General features: G+C 38.3%; 1 protein-coding gene across 2 annotated transcripts in view; it reads left to right on the forward strand.

The window, feature by feature from the left end:
- Positions 1–12,767, forward strand: part of STK39 (serine/threonine kinase 39) — a 317,622-nt gene extending 304,855 nt beyond the window's left edge. For both annotated transcript variants that reach the window (XM_027865926.1, XM_027865927.1), the window contains 2 exons: positions 4,288–4,352; positions 11,622–12,767. In XM_027865926.1, coding sequence (XP_027721727.1) covers positions 4,288–4,352; positions 11,622–11,696 — 140 coding nt within the window. In that variant the 3' untranslated portion in view covers positions 11,697–12,767. The remainder of the gene's footprint in view (positions 1–4,287; positions 4,353–11,621) is intronic.
- Positions 12,768–16,274: the final 3,507 nt, after the last annotated feature.

Raw genomic sequence — 16,274 nt, forward strand, 5'->3', positions numbered from 1 at the left:
GATTCAGATACTAGCTGGGTGACCCTGGGCAAGTTACTTAACCTCAGTTTGTCTCAGTTTCCTCATCTGTAACATGGACATAATAGTAACACCTATATCGAAAGATTGTTTGAGCATCAAATAAGGTAATATTTGTAAAAAACACTCAGCATAATGCCTGATACTTAATAGGAACTACATAAATACCCTTTCCTTGCGTGAATGCATAATTTTTAAGATAATTTTGACTTCTACTTTTTTCCTACTATTGTTATAGTTGTTTATGGTATGTGAGCTTTTGTGATCAGATATTTTTTCCTGTGCCATATCAATCTCTTGGAACTCATTTTGGCTAATGTCAAAATGAACGTTGACATTAGTGAGTTTCATATCTTTGCTGCTATGCCAACTAGCAGTTTTAAAGTCCAAGGTTTGGCATGTGTTCAGCCTTGCAAATAAACATAGATAGTGTGCTCATTAACAAGGCTTAGTGGAGTGTGTCACCCACACACTCCAAATGGTAATAGTTGCAGGTCTTTAGCAATATTAATTTAGTTATGACAAACAGCCAGTTTCTGATGTACCTCCCATGGCTAAACATTAGCCTAGCTACATCCACACACATCTCCCTGTCATTGCTTGGGTTTTCTCCTTCTTTAGACCATAAGTTCTCTTAGAGCCAAGATGACTTGTTTTTGTTACTCTGTGGTCCCTAGAGTGTCTTCACAGCTGTGCTGTGAAGACACGGGGTTCAAAGAGGATGCTGATGAATCAGACGTACTGTGAAGTAAGCACCCACCAGTCATCTTAAGGGAACTTCTTTTGGTCTTAGCCAAGAATTTTCTTGCCTTTGTTAGAATATATGAGACCTTGAGCTTCTGTCATTTCTATTCTCCCACAGTTTTCAGTGGATGAATAAGTTAAATTAAATAAAGACAACCAGCCACCAACCCTTTATGGGGTTATTTTCTGAAATATACTTTTATCTGAGGAGAAACGTGTTTCTTTGGACTAATTGCTAGGAATACACAAACACAGATTATAAACACTCATTACATAACTGTTATTTTTCCAACTGTCAAAATTCGAATGTATTGCATTGTACATCTTAGAAGCAACTTAGAGAAAACAGAGAATGTAGATTGTCAGACATGAGCTGCCAAAGAAATGGCAATTCAGTTCTGCGTTATTTCTGATGGATTATTCCAAGGTCATCCCATTTCCTTCTCTGTTTGAAAATAGAAGGTTTTGATCATTGAATTCCTTCACATACTGTGGTTACTGTTAATATTTTCATAAACACAAGAGTTGGAGGACCTTGTCATCCTAAAATGCAAATTTAAACTTCTTGTTCTGGGGACCTGGTGAGGAGCAGTGGAAGGGAATTACTCACTTTGTAAAATCTTTTTGGAGAATGAAAAGGACAAAGGGTGTGATCTAGGAGTAACAGGGGCAATTCCAGTCAATGACTTATTTGGAAAACATATATAGCATCTTCTCTCCTTCCTTTCCTCCTCCACCACTCACACACACTTTGGACAAGAGTAGAAAATACTTAGTAATGAGAGAAAGTGGTTAGGAAGGAGGAAGTGAAAGATAAAAGTAGGAACAGGTAATGTCCTGAGGTTTTACTCAGAAAATAAGGAATGGTTGACAGAAATTTGAAGTGAGACAGAGATCGGGGGAGGAACAGCATGTTCAAAAGTCACATTTTGTTCAGAGGCTGGAGAGAGTAAACCATGAATCTTGGTGTAATCATCACATGCCTAAAAAAACCTTAAAATAACCACCACCACCTCTCAGCCCTTTTCTACATACACCCCAGGTAAGGAGCATCTTTATTTTTGAAATCCAGGTGCACAGTAACAAGAAGGGGGAGGGAAACAACACAGTGATCACCCTTCCTTTTAATGAGCATTGCTACTGGAAGGGGAAAAAAATTAGCATCACCCTGAATTTTATGTGATGTCAGTTAAATGAAGGTGTTTTATAGCACTTTACAACAAATTAGAATCAAGTAAATTGAAAATAAGCCTAGCAGCTGGGAGAAGTAATCAGGTAAGTGGCCAGTTTTGCTATTTTCACTTTGAGCTGAATAAGAGAATTTGAATTTCTAATGTCACTGAGGTACAGGATTCACAACTGGAGAACATAGTTTTTAGGGTGATTGTTTTAAATAGCTAACAGCTCAATCTTGCCCTCTAGTACACAGCTCACTTTTTGAAGCTGCTTGGAAAATCAGCAGTGGTATGTATGTATGCACCCAAGCAAGCATTGTCTGTTGGTGTAGGATTGAGCCCTGCTTTGGGATGGAACATCTAGAGCAGAATGGAAATAGATGGCCTGTAACGAGGTAGTAAATCATCAGTATTAACTGAGAGACTGTTTGTGATGGAAAGGAGCAAAACTCAAATGATGACTTTATGGCTGCCCATGAAACAGCCCAAATCAGAGAAGCCACTTGAACATTTTATTTCTTAAGAAAATGAGTGCTCTGCTCAGTTGCCACAATTTGCATACAGTCAGAATGCCCTGACTTTAAAACACACAGGTTTTTTTTCTTTTGTAGAAAATATGCAGGGAAAATAAAACCCTGTTCTTTCCTGGTAGAGGTAGATGTATAGGTTTGTAGTTCAGATTACTCTGGGGATGGGAAGAGGGAAAAGATTGACTCTGAGATAATAGAGAACAGGATACTCATCACTGATGGTTTAGAATGAAAGGTGGTATGTTGGGGTGGACAGCTAGGTGGTGCAGTGGATAGAGTGCTGGGCCTGGAGTCAGGAAGACTCATCTTCCTGAGTAAGTCACTTAACCCTGTTTGCCTCAGTTTCCTCATCCGTAAAATGATCTGGAGAAGGAAATGGCAAAACACTCTAGTGTCTTTGCCAAGAAAACCCTAAATGGGGTCATGAAGGGTCAGACACAACTGAACAACAATGGAAATGACTGAAGAACAATGTTGAGGAGGAAATGAACGTGGAGAAGAAGACAGTTGTTATTAGGTTTATTAGGGAGAAATGGATCAGATTGAACATACCTCCCCCACCCCTTTTTTTTGTGTCTTCAGTTCCCAGATGAAATATAATAAAGAAGTCAATTGACTTGCACAGAGATCTTGCTTGCTGTATTTTTTTTTTTCATTTGACCTAAAGGCCAAACTTTAAACAGGTCACATTGTACTATTTTAAGCACCCACCTCTTCAAGGCATTATTTCTACACATTTGCAATTGGATCTGGAATTATTTTAGCTTTACTTTAAAAGCACTTAATTGTAGAATAGGAAGCTCTTTTTTTTTTCTTTTTGGAAAATGAACTATAATCAATATCTTTCCTCAAACAAATGATCTATTTATCTGATTATAATGATTTAGGATTTATATTTGGTAAAGGCCAAAATGAGACTGCTGTCATTGTCTTTTTTATAAATTAGTCAGAATATGTCCTTCTAGGGAAAATGGGAAAAAATTATTTCTTTACTACTATTTCAGTGTATGTTGACATTATGGCTTTTATATTAGTTTTTGGGGAAAAAAAAAAACAACAACAAAACCTAGATATTCAAAGAGTGTGTGTGTGTGTCTGTGACTGTATGTGTCTTTTAGTATTCCTGCTAAAATGATAAAGATGTAATCAATTGGCATTTTTGAACCTGAAATGACAAAATCAGATTCTGACCATGTTGGGCACAGTGTGATACCATTGAAGATTGTGCTTAGATGGTTTGACAAATCACTGTGATTCAAAGCCTCAACATGTATGCCTGACTGGTAGAAAGTATCTACTGTTTTTTGTTTTTGGTTTTGTTTTGTTTTTTTTTTTTTTTGCTACCTTTGTTAGGAGCAAATTGGAGAAATCAAGCAATTTTATAAGTTAGGAGATCAGATGTGGTTCTCCTCCCCCCCACCCCGTTATTTCCAGAGGAAAGAATGACTTTAATATCTTTGTTTTATGTCATCCTCTACTCATTAATGAATCTCTTCAGCCTGGTTGTTTACGAGGCCAAATGTTTGAATCACTGTGGACCAACTTCATTCCTATTTACTTAATTTCTTGTTTTATATAATGGAGCATATTTGGAGAGTGTTATGGTTTATTTAAGTGTGCATGAGCACGTTGTCAAAAAATCCGTTTGGTCTGAATACTGCCCAGCCTATTTTGCCCAAGATCAATTTAGACCATGCAAATTCAACCTCAAAGTGGCTGTGAGGTCTGTGAGAGAGCCATTCTGATTCAGTGATTGGAAAGTGAGTTGATACTGCAAGCCTCTCATCCACCCATCATCCTCTCTGTTTTTTGCTTTACAGTTGCTGCGAATTTGCAGAAGATTGTAGATGACCCCAAAGCATTAAAAACATTGACATTTAAGTTGGTAAGTGAAAGGCTGTGAAAAGTGACTCAAAAAGCCGGTAATGAAACAAATGCAAAGGACATACTGCCATTTTGTTCCCCGTTTTTCTTACCTTTATTGTTTTCTTTGGAAATCCATTCCTGCTTTTGACACCCTCCTCAGTAGTGCAGAACAGTTTTCTTGACAAGAAAATATCTCTTGTTCAGTTAGCCCATTTTCCTCTTTTTACAGTCCTGGATCAATTAGAGTAATCACTTACTTATGAGTCCGGGAGGCTGTGTCCAGTCTCTTCTTTGGGGAAGCATTGCTTGAATCTATGTTGAAAACCAATGTGGATCCAGAGTGACATCCTTCTGAGGGTGCTTCCAAACTGTAGTATAAGCAAAGTGCTATGAAATATTCAAAATAGAGAGACAGTTGCACAGAAAGTTTTGGAGGTACTTGGAGGCAGTTGTGGCTTAGCTCAGCTGGTGCCTGATGAACAAAAACGTAACATAGGATGTCCCCAAGGTCTTAGTGCACTAAGACTTTGGAGACAACCATGTATTTCAATGATAAGTTTTCAGTGACCATAACAAGGTCAAGAGAGATTTCAGTGGCTTGCATTTCCCAGTAAATCAAACACCACTTCTGATGTGGCTGCACAAAATAGGCTTTCCATCTCATCCTGAAGTTTCACTGATGGTTAGAAGGTAGCAGGAGCTGGCAAAAGATGGTTGCAAGGGAGGTCCAGGGTTAGCTAGTTTCCATTTTTCCCCAGCAGTATAATAACAATTTTGAAGATAGGAGTGGTTCTATTTTTCTCTATGTATTCACAGTACCTGCACAGTACCTAATACATAATAGACGATTAATAAATGTTGAACAGAACTGCCTGAAAGAGTTCCCTTTAAAACTATAAACCAAAAGCATTGAGATCCAGTCAAAATAATACCAGATTTTTTTTTTAAAAAAAGTAGATAACCAGGACTTTACTGTGAATTACATTTGTTGATGATCTGTATTTTTAATTCCTTGTGAAAATTAACTGGAAAATGTGCTTAGCCAAAATTGCAGAATGATTAGTTACAGTAAATGCCAGGCTGCAGCCAATTAGTACTCTGGCTTTCAGCCCTTATCTGATTTCAAGTGACTGGGCTGCATTTAAAAAAAACAACAACAGCTCAGTTTTCAAAGAGAAATAAGTAGTCTCTGAGGAGTTTACATTGTTTTGGGAGTAAAAGAATGTTGTGTTTAGATGTAAAATGAGAAATTAAAGATGGGAAAACTTATTTGTATCTGTGTACCCTCAGGGATTAATCCCAGTCAGTAATCTATTATAAATGATCTTTCAGGCCCCTTGAAGCCCTAAAATTCTAGAATTTTATAATTTGTTTCCAACTCTCCTGCAATTTTTAAAGTCAGTAGATCATTCAAGATATTTCTGGACAAATAGAACCAAAAGGTGACCATATGATGGAGCTGGAATTTAGACTCACTTTAATATTTATAGGTTGGATGATCTTGGGCAAGTCACTTAATATTAAGTGAGTCTTAGTTTTCTTATCCTTAGAATGGGAAAGATAATACTTTTACTGCCTACTTCACAAAGTTATTAAGAAAGCATTTTGTCAAACTTAAAGCTTTACATAAAAGTGAACTGCTATTATAAACTAATGTTTGTTCATCTTAGGAATATATTAGAATTTTATATGTCAAAATAGTGCATCTTCAGAACACTTTCCCCTTTAAAAGTTAGCTAATTATTCTATACTTAATTTATAACTAATTAATGTATTTACTGGGACATGAAAGAGTTCAGGAGATTCTGGTTTAGTTTTAACCTTATCCTTGCTTGACCTTTTAAATGACCAGATAACAGTCTCTCTGTCTCCCAATTTTTCCACCTGTAAAATGGGAATTATCAGCACCCATCTCTCTCTACTTTCTTAAAGACCTAAAATATGTGCCTTTGAGTGGAAATTATGAAGGCCTTTAAAGGGAATACAGTATAACATAAGCCCTAGGTATGCTTTGCAGGTTGGGTTTTTTTCCCCCCTGTACATTTTTCTAAATGATACTGACTCACCTGGCATAACAGTGAAACCAGTATAGAAGACTGCTTGTCTTAGAAAGATCCCCATGTAAAGGACCAATCTTCTTAAAACATTTTGGATTAAAATCCAGCTTGTGATTGAAAGCTTCCAGTATAAAAAAGACCACTGTTTTAACAGAGAACAATCTCCTGCTTTCTTGGACCATTATTGTCTGATGTTGTGGAAGTGCTGCTCATTTCTTATTCACTCACTCTTAGGACTGATTCCTTGTAATATTATTGCTATCCATAATAGTTGACATGGGTTGAGATTGAATTTCATTTGTAACTTTCCTCCTGTGCTCCTAACCAACTCCGCTATATTGATCCATCTTTTCTAGGGGAGAGTCAAGAGATGTTGTCATATAATGCTTCTCCTTTTTCACCAGTCCCCTCCCCGCAGAGCCTGAACATTTCACAGCCTAATAGTAATTGCAGTAAATGTAATTGGTCCTTTTAGCCAAATGAGAGTTAAAGATGTTAAATGAAATTAGGCCCAGAAGTGAACTGGTCTTTTTTCTAACTGTGCTTAAAATGATAGGTTCCTGCTTTTATTGTGGACTGTCAGCCAACATGAGATCCTCTTAACAGGGATGGTGTGACCTGTTTGTCTGCTGATTTTCCATAGGATTTGAACGGCCTGATAAAATTGCATAGTTTCAAGTGCATTTGAATAGGCCCATTACTGTAGTATTTTGGTAGCATTTCCCCTCAAAAGCCTCATGCTACTTTTAGTCTTATTCTTTTTAAAATTTTTCTAAATTGTTTAACATTTAGTTTCATCATATTATTTTGATTGGTTTTGAAAGGTAACTTTTCCAGGTTCAGGAAAATTTTGAATATGTGGTATCTTAAATACTGGTAGATCACTTGGTTTTCCATTTATTTCACCTATCTGATGTCAAATATTTGTTAAAATGTTATACATCCAGATGTTTTGTGTCACATACATACACGTTATGTATATACATGTGCATACATGTATGTGTGTGTGTGTATATATATATATATATACACACGTACATATATATGTATAGTTAGTACAAGAAAAAAAAATAAGAACTAAGAGAATAGAAATAACAGCCATAGTTTCATCTTTGTTTAATTCATTAGACAAAATGGTTAAAGAAGTCCAATACTTGTATTTTGTGGAGCTAGGAACAGTAAGGTCCAAAGCTTTTTTGCGTTCATTATTCTCAAAGAATGGATGCCATAGGGGGTCTTCTTGCTGAAATATAATGTAGAGAGAGAGAGTGAGTGTGTGTGTGTGTGTATGCGCGGGTGGGCACACATACACAATAAAATTATATTTTTTTGCTTATTTTGAATATCCTTTCTAGATACAAAGTGATTTTTTTTAGTCATTTTTATTCTAGTTTTCATACATCTCTCCAAAGTACAGTATTCTACAAACATGCTATTTACTATTTTTTGTAACTGGAAATAAATAATAATTAATTGATTTTTGAAGGCAGAACACAGATCAGGTGCATGTTAGTGATGTCTGATTTATGTGTGTTTGACCTCTGCACCATAGCCTTTCTTTTGAAAGGTAGGATTAAATTTTAGACACTAAAGATTGGAATAGAAATTGCAGAGACAGTTCAGTAATCAACAGGAGAAACTCAATCACACCAGTGTTTCCAAAAGTGGGAAGGAGGTTACGGGGAGAATAGGGAGAATAGAATTTGAAGAACCAGGATGGGCTCAGAAGGATCTAGTTCTGTTGGGCCCCAGAGAAGCGGTGGGTGGAAGTTACCAAGAACGCAGTTTAAGCTTAAGGTCATGGGGACAGTGGGGAGAACCATTTCCTAGCTGTCCACAAATTAGAATGGGCTGCCTCTCAATGTGGTGGGTTCTCTCTCCTTGGAGAACTTCAAGCAGAGGCTGGAGAGCCACTTGTCAGGCATATCATAGAGGGGATTCCTTTTGTACTTTGGTTGGATAAGATGGTTTCTGAGGTCTCTTCCAACTCTAAAATTCTATGAGTCTTTGAACTAGAAAGACGTTAGTTAGGTATTAGCTTGAAGAGTGATGTTCTCCCAACGGGCAATCCCCTAGATTGCCAGGACTTGAAATACTTTTGGGCCCTGATGGCAGGGTTTAGGTCTCACCCTGAAAAATGATTCAGATCTGATACAGCATCACTGACTGACTGAGACACAGTTTTATTTCCCATAAAACACCATCTACTGAGTTGGTTCAGGCCCCTGAATTCAGACATGAAACTTGTGAAACTGGCTTGAGTGGGGAGCAGAAGAACAGAGGTCTTTTTCTTTCAGCGAGGGAAAGGGGTGGCTGCCACAGAGACTCACTTCTCTTCTTCATATTCCGGGGCTGACATATTAGGTGGAATTGGTGCATTAGTAATGTGATTTAAGAAGTACTAAGAAAGTGTATACACGTACACACACTTTTAAAAACACTTCAATATCACTTACTATGGGCCAGGCACTGTGCTAAGTGCTTTATAACTATCTCATTTCATCCTGACAACAACCCTGGAGAGGTAGGAGCTATTATTATTTCCATTTTACAGTTGGGGAAACTGAGATCAGCATTCAAAGGATTTGCCCAGGGTCACACAGTAAGTGGCCAAGGCTGGATTTAAACTCTAATTTTCCTGACTCCAAGCCCAGCCTCTATCCACTGAACTACCCAACTGCCCTACTCATTCCTATTCACCTATAGTACCTAAAATTCTACCAGCTAGGGATATATTTGGATTCAGTCCTAAATGTTGTTCTTTAAGAAAAAAAATAAACACCCTGGAAAGTTTATGGGGAGTTGTTAATATTCATTCACACTTTAGTATGACTTAGTTTAATCATGTTGCTTTTCTTCTGAAGCTGAAATCAGCTTGGTGAAGGAAGAGGAGTTTTGATTGGGGGTGAGCAAGAAGAGATAAGTAATTGTGTAATAGTGTTTCTCTTGGGAGAAAGCCATTCTGTGGAGGTATCTCAGTAAGGGACTTTGGTCACCATGAGGTCACTACCTTCCTGGAGGACTGGGGGGAAAACAGCCCTATGAGGTAGGAAAGCCTGAAAGAAAGGGAAATAAGGAGATTCTGAAGACTAATATTGCCTGCCTTGAATGGGGGGGGGGGGGCTGGGGAAGGGGAGCCTTCTGCATGGACTCTGAGGATTATGTATATAATTCACCCTTTGTGACTACTAGTTTTATTACCTCGTTAAAAGCATCACCAGCAGGCTATTGAGTCTTCTACAGGCCAGAGAAGTGTGTATCTTGCTTTTATCTCTAGCTTGATTTCCGCTTTCTTGATGTACTAGCCTGATGTCAAACATGGTGAGGTCATTTGTTGCCATTTTAACATTTTATAACCGTCATCACCATGATGGTTATTGTCAAACATTTATTGAGATACCATCATAGGGATTCCATGATAAAAATGTATATTTCCCTATTCCATCCCACTCTGTCTTGTAGTATGCTTGAGGGCTTCCTATATTAAGAGTTATAAAGGGGAAGGGGGGTAGAACTTAGAGAGTTAGGTAAGGAAAAAAAAGTGATAGTAGAAGAAAAGAGAGGTGATGGAAATACTGACAGCATTTTAAAACATTTTTTCCAGTAGTGGCCATAGATCTACGTTGAACTGTCCACTTGCACTGACATCATCTCCTTGGTGACTAAGACCACACAATTAGAAAATGCTGATAAGGGTTATTTAGAGGTTCCTCATGTGGCCATGGAACACAAAACCAACTGGTCCACACAGGTATTGAGGAACAAGGTATATAGAATGGCATAGGGGCGCTTGGGATGAGAACAGTGAAAAATATGAAGAGAATGGCAAGGTCCAGGGTCAGGCATAGTTTTCTCAGGGACTCCAGGGGTGGGGAACCTGTGACCCCATATTCTGTGAAGTTTGGATTCAGTCAAAGAACCACACTTGAAGACTTAGAAGGCCACATGTGGCCTTCATGCTGCAGGCACCCCCACCCTGGCTAGGCTGACCACCTCACCACGAATTTATACCTTGCTGCTTCCAAGCATGTTTCTAACTCCTGCCCTTCCTCAGCTATTTCAGATATGTTGGAGAAAGTTATACCAGTCGTTTTCAGGTAGTAGATATGATAGTCAGTGTAATAGAGAAAATGTAAATAATATAAAATCAATAATACTATTCAGATTCGATTGAATTTTTTTAAAGAATTTCAAAAGTATTTTACTTAAAAATTCTAGAATAGCTAGGTAGCTTATCATGAAGGAACATGGATTTACAAATTCATTTGCATATACTATTTAATGGATCCACATGATATACTCTTTTTGTAGTGTTCTAAACACATATACAAACTAAGTAGGTTAATTGTGATGAATTGGAAGTAGATTTAAAGGGCTCATTTCCATTGGAGACTAATTGTTGTGACAGTAGTTTAGTAGGAGGTTTGCCAAGAAAAGGTTTATATGGTGTTATTGATGTTTAATTCATCATTCCCCCACTATTTATCAATCGTCTTCCGCCCCCAACCCTCATTTCTTGAACCATATAGTGTCCAGATCTTGATTTATGCACCCAACAGCATAGGGAGCAGCTTACAAAAGGTGATCAGCACATATATGGAATAAGTTGGGGGGGGGAAATTAAAGACATTTAGAAATCAGTCGGTTCAGTATTGGGAGTTTTTGATGACTCCCACAGATTTTTGAAGTAAGAAAATAAAGTTGAGTGTTTGACATAGTGGTACTTTAGCCAATTTTAGGCTGTAAATACCTCCTAAGAGATTTCTAAGAAATACTATCTTATAGAATATTTTTTAGGATAAAGCATTCAATGGTATTTAAATATTAGCTATTTCAATTAAAAGATTGTTAGTTTTTATCCTGGTCCTTTCTCAAGATGAGTTAATTGTTGAAAAACAGATTATACTTGAAGGAAAGATCAGTTGGAGCCCTTCCTTTCATTTTTGCGATCTTCCATTTTTAATTAACAACATTTAAGCTAAAAGCATCTTTTAAATATCAAATTTAAATTATTTCGTGGAGAAGATTGGTATGCAGTTTATTAGAGGTAACGAAGGCCACTTTCCTTATTTGTAAGCTCAATCAACAATACGTAACAAATCTTTTCCCACCACTTTACTGGTCCTTCTAGAGTCTGTCTCTATACGATGTTACCTGATTAGTCGTGTGCAGTTATGACACTTACAAAGAAAAACATGAACCATTATTGAAAGTTTTTCTCTTCCTTTCAGGCTTCTGGCTGTGATGGGACGGAGATCCCTGATGAGGTGAAGCTGATTGGCTTTGCTCAATTGAGTATCAGCTGATGCTTGTGGCTGGATGTCATCCTCAGCCCCCCATCCCATCTTCATCCCCAGCAAAATCAGTAGATTGTGAAGAGACCTGCTTAGATGAAAAGGGGGAAGAGAATTAAACACGACAACCCCAACATCACCACCACCACCACCACCACCACCACCACCACCACCCCACCTCCACTCACCGAGTTCTGCGTCATGCTCCAGCAATTCACATCAGAATCAACAAACTGCACAGCTGCACAATTGCTGCTAATTTGTCCAAAAGCTATTCGATGTTCTGAACAACCAATTTGGATCTCCCCAACTGAAACCAATCTGGAAATGCACTCAGGTGGCCCTATTTATTGGTAATAAAAGGAATTTTCTATCAGAAACGTATTTCTTCTTTCATTGTAAAATTTCTGTGATAATACTTTAATTGTACATCTGACAATACTGCCTCTTTTATGTTGTATTTAGAAATTAATATACTTATAAAAATTAAGATTTATTAGCCAAACTTGAATTCTAGTTTTAAAACTGACTGTGAATTTTATTTTTCATATATTTATGCTTTACACATCTTACCTATAAGGAAAACAATGGTTTGATTATGTGCAGTAGCAGTTAATCTCCTGTTATTTAAAGAAAAAAAGTTTCAGGTATATCTTTGGAGTATTTGTAACTTCTAGTTTTTGAAATGACCTAATTAGGAATTAGAGAGCGTATTATGTTGGTTTGTCTATAAACCAATCCACAATCTTGATTGTCTCTAGGGAGTGGGAGGTGCCTTGCAGACATTAATATTAAGAATGTGCCTGAGGCTGCTTTCTTCTAGAATAGTCTCAGTTCTAGGAGTTTCATATGCATCCAGTCAGATACATGTGTTTGGCTTAAGTTTTGCTTTCCTGGGGCTTCTGTGAGCTAGAATACTATATGACGTTAGTTACCATCAAGTTAGACCGCTTGCTAACTCTGCCCATCTCTGATTTGGCTTCTTAAGTGATAGGACTTGTTTCTGTAAAGATTAAAAACTTGAAAAACAAAAGGAAAAAAAAAACAAACAAGAATCTGAGCTTTACTTGAAATTCTGCAGAATACCAAGATGGAAAGAAAATAATAGAAAGGGCTTTGTGCAATGACTAAAAAAGGTAAATTGCTGTTAGGTTTCAAGGATAAATGTTTTTTGGCCCAAGTAGCCCTCTGCTTAACTTCTGACATATCTAGATATATATTACGGAACTTGTAAAACCTTAGGATTTTCAAAATCGGAGTATCCTGTCAAGGAAGTAGACTCCTTGAACACTACCATGACTCTTTCCTAGCTAACCCTAGATATGGCAGCTCTTTAAAATGTACTTTAAAACAGCCAATAGATATTACTAAGAAAAGTTATTTATAATTGCCTTGTCCTAATTGTTAAGGTGTTCTAGAGCCATTTGCATACAACTTAATGTAATTTCATTCCATTCTATTGTTTACACAACGATTACTCAAAGATGACTGCAAAGGTAAAAGGAGAATAAAAAGCATATTGCACAAAAGATGGCGTTTGGGGCTTCATTTCTTTTAGATGTTCCTTTGCACTGTTGCCCTCATGTTACCTAACATAGAATTCAGTACTTCAGGCCTTTCTGAAATCAGTGCGGGAACTCCTCCTACCAGTATAAATTCCCATCCTGCTTTGACTTTGTAGTTCCTAGGGCTAAAAATTCCCATCAGTCCATGGGAAGGAAACCAGTGATGAATCTGTCTAAACCTAGCTAAAATGGTAGTAGTAGAAATAATAATGATAGCTAACATTTATATAGTGTTTACTATGTTTCAGGCCTTGTACTATGCATTTTTATGATTATCCTCTGATTTGATCTTCACAACAATCCTGGGAGGTGGGTGCTATCTATTATCTTATTTTACAGATGAGGAAGCCGAAGCGAACAGAAGGTGCCCCCCCCAGGTCACACAACTAGTAAGTGTACGAGGTTGGATTTGAACTCGGATCTTCCCAACTCCAGGCCCAGTGCTCTGTCCACTGGGCAACCTAGCTGTCCTCTGGTGCTCAGATGATAAGCAAAGAATCCATCACAAGACCCTCAACTGAAACCTTTCAATCTTGTTAGGACCTGGCAAAACTTAGATTCCATAGGCCCAGCCCTGAGAGAGGCTAGGTCACTGCCAAAGCACACTGAGATATTAGAATCAGATTTTCCCAGAGATTGGGGGCCTAGGTGGGATATCTTAAAACTTCTCCTGTCTCCCATCGTCCCATTCGCTCCCCCAAGAAAATGCCTTGAAAGAATAACAAACAGTATGCATTCCAGAGGGAGGAAGGGACATTTGGACAGAGAGCCATTTTGCAGATTACCTCTGTATACCACAATCAGATGTTCTCTGAATTAGAATCACAGAATTGTGGAGCGTGAGGGAAAATAGAGACTTTTTTTGTCCACCCCTTTCGTATTACAGATCAGGAACCTGAGGCCCAGAGGAGGGGGAGTCAGAGATGCCGCATTTCATCCCCAGCTAAGTGACCTTCAGCAAGTCACTTAAATCTCTTGGGTCCTTCTGCTTCCTCATCTGTAAAATAGTTATACCATATATCAGATGAGCTCTAAAGTCTCTTACAATTCCAAATCTATGGTCATACGATACACATGACAAGATGGGCGATGTTTGGACACAACGACTAGCACCGGACTCATTGCACTGCATCACACAGGATTAACAACCACAAGTCCGTGCTGTGAGAGGCGATGGCTGTCAGTCACAACGCACACCGGGCAGCACTATTAAGTCTGCCTGCACTCACACAGAGGACTTGGCACACATTTAATAAAGGCACCATATGTAAATAATTATTTTAAGCCACAGGTAGTTCAAAATATGTATTGACTACCCATGATGTGCAGAAATGTGTGTTAGGAGCTGTATGGGGGTACAAGAATAGAAAAGATGGTTTCCTGGCTACAGGAAGCTTCAGGTCTCGTAGAGACAAGACACTCTGAATGACAACACAGAGTGCCATGATCTATGTAGATATGCTAGAACCAAGGACATAGATGTTACAGGGATGCAGCCAAAAGGTGTGATTGGAATTAGGTGGGATTAATTAGCTCTCTCACTTTGATTCTTTCTTCACCCTCTCTTTAACTGGCTAGAATCTGGAAAAGTAAGCAAGGAATCAACACAAACCTAGAAAATGGGAGATGGGAGCGGGATGGGGGGGGTGTTAGAAGGATCACCTGAACTTGATCAGCAAAGCAGACTGCTCGGGCTATGGAGGCAGCATCAAAAGAGGACCAGCTCTGGAGTCTGAGGACCAGAGTTCAACCCCTTTTTTCTGATGGTTACTGCATGTGTGACCTTGGTAACTTCCCTGGACTTCCATTTCCTCATCAGTAACATGATAGGATTGAACTGAGTGAATTCATCATATTTTCCAGCTCTAGATTTATGGTCTTCCTTGGAGAACGGGAGTCTAAGAACTTTTGAAGAGGTAGTTTTTATAGCACTTACCTAATAGATAAGGCATTAAGTACTTATACCAGTCACTGTGCTAAGCAATGGGGATATAAATAGAAGCAAGCAAGACAGTCCCTGCCCTTAGAAAGCTTATGTTCTAATGGAAGAAGACCACATGAAGAGGAACTGGCAGAGAAAAGGAGGGTTGCATGATTTGAAACTAGGAAGTAAAATGGGGGGTCTGGATTCAGGTGACCACTTGCCCTCAAAATAAAAAAAAAAAGTAATGTAGAAGGAAAGGAAATCAATTGCATTTTAACTTCTGTCTCCACAATAGCAAAGTAACAAGTTGACTCAAGGGACAGCAAATGTTAAGGACAGGACTGGTGACCCACTTTGAGTCAAAGATTCTCAAATCCTGGTTTTGTCGCTCGCTGCCTGATGTTGGGCAGGTCAACTATAGGTCTCTGGGCCTCAGTTTCCTCATCTGTAAAATGAGGTAGTTGGAATTGACGCTTTCTATATTCTGAGTTTTCTTTGACTCCTGTATAGAATTCTTTTCCCAGATTTGAAGTAATTGCATTTAGTGCTTCGTGGCTGCCTTTGGACCTTCTCTGCCCCTCATTCCCCACCTTATTGATGTTCTTGCGTCTCCTCTATACCCATCTTCATATTTGATCCTTATCTCAGGATGCTCTCTGAAATCTATTTCAACTATAAGATTCTATGACTTTAAGTGTGGAGTAGAAAGAAAATAGTTACTTGACTAAACTCTTTTCATTGTTTAACTCAGGTAGAGACAATCATGGTATCCTTCCCATCTCTCTTCAATTCAAAAGCTGTAGCCTGTCAGCTACCTGATTGTAATGTTTCTAGCATTATCATGTCTGCATGTTTCTCTGTAAATATATGACGTTTTTGTACTTAACCTGCAAAGCCTGTGTCAGCCTATCATGATTCACCACTCAACTGTAAGCTCTATAAGGGGCAGAGCCTTCCTCTAATAAAATTAAGCAAATCACACGGGGCCTCGTACAGAGTTTTATATCCCATGAGTACACACAGAGCCACAATGATTCATTCTTGCCTAAGCCAAGAAAGACAAAATTCGTCGGACTAGAAGGTAGTTGTCAGTGCCCAGGG

Source organism: Vombatus ursinus, unplaced genomic scaffold, assembly GCF_900497805.2.
Source record: "Vombatus ursinus unplaced genomic scaffold, bare-nosed wombat genome assembly UNPS02014779.1, whole genome shotgun sequence".
NCBI lineage: Eukaryota > Metazoa > Chordata > Mammalia > Diprotodontia > Vombatidae > Vombatus > Vombatus ursinus.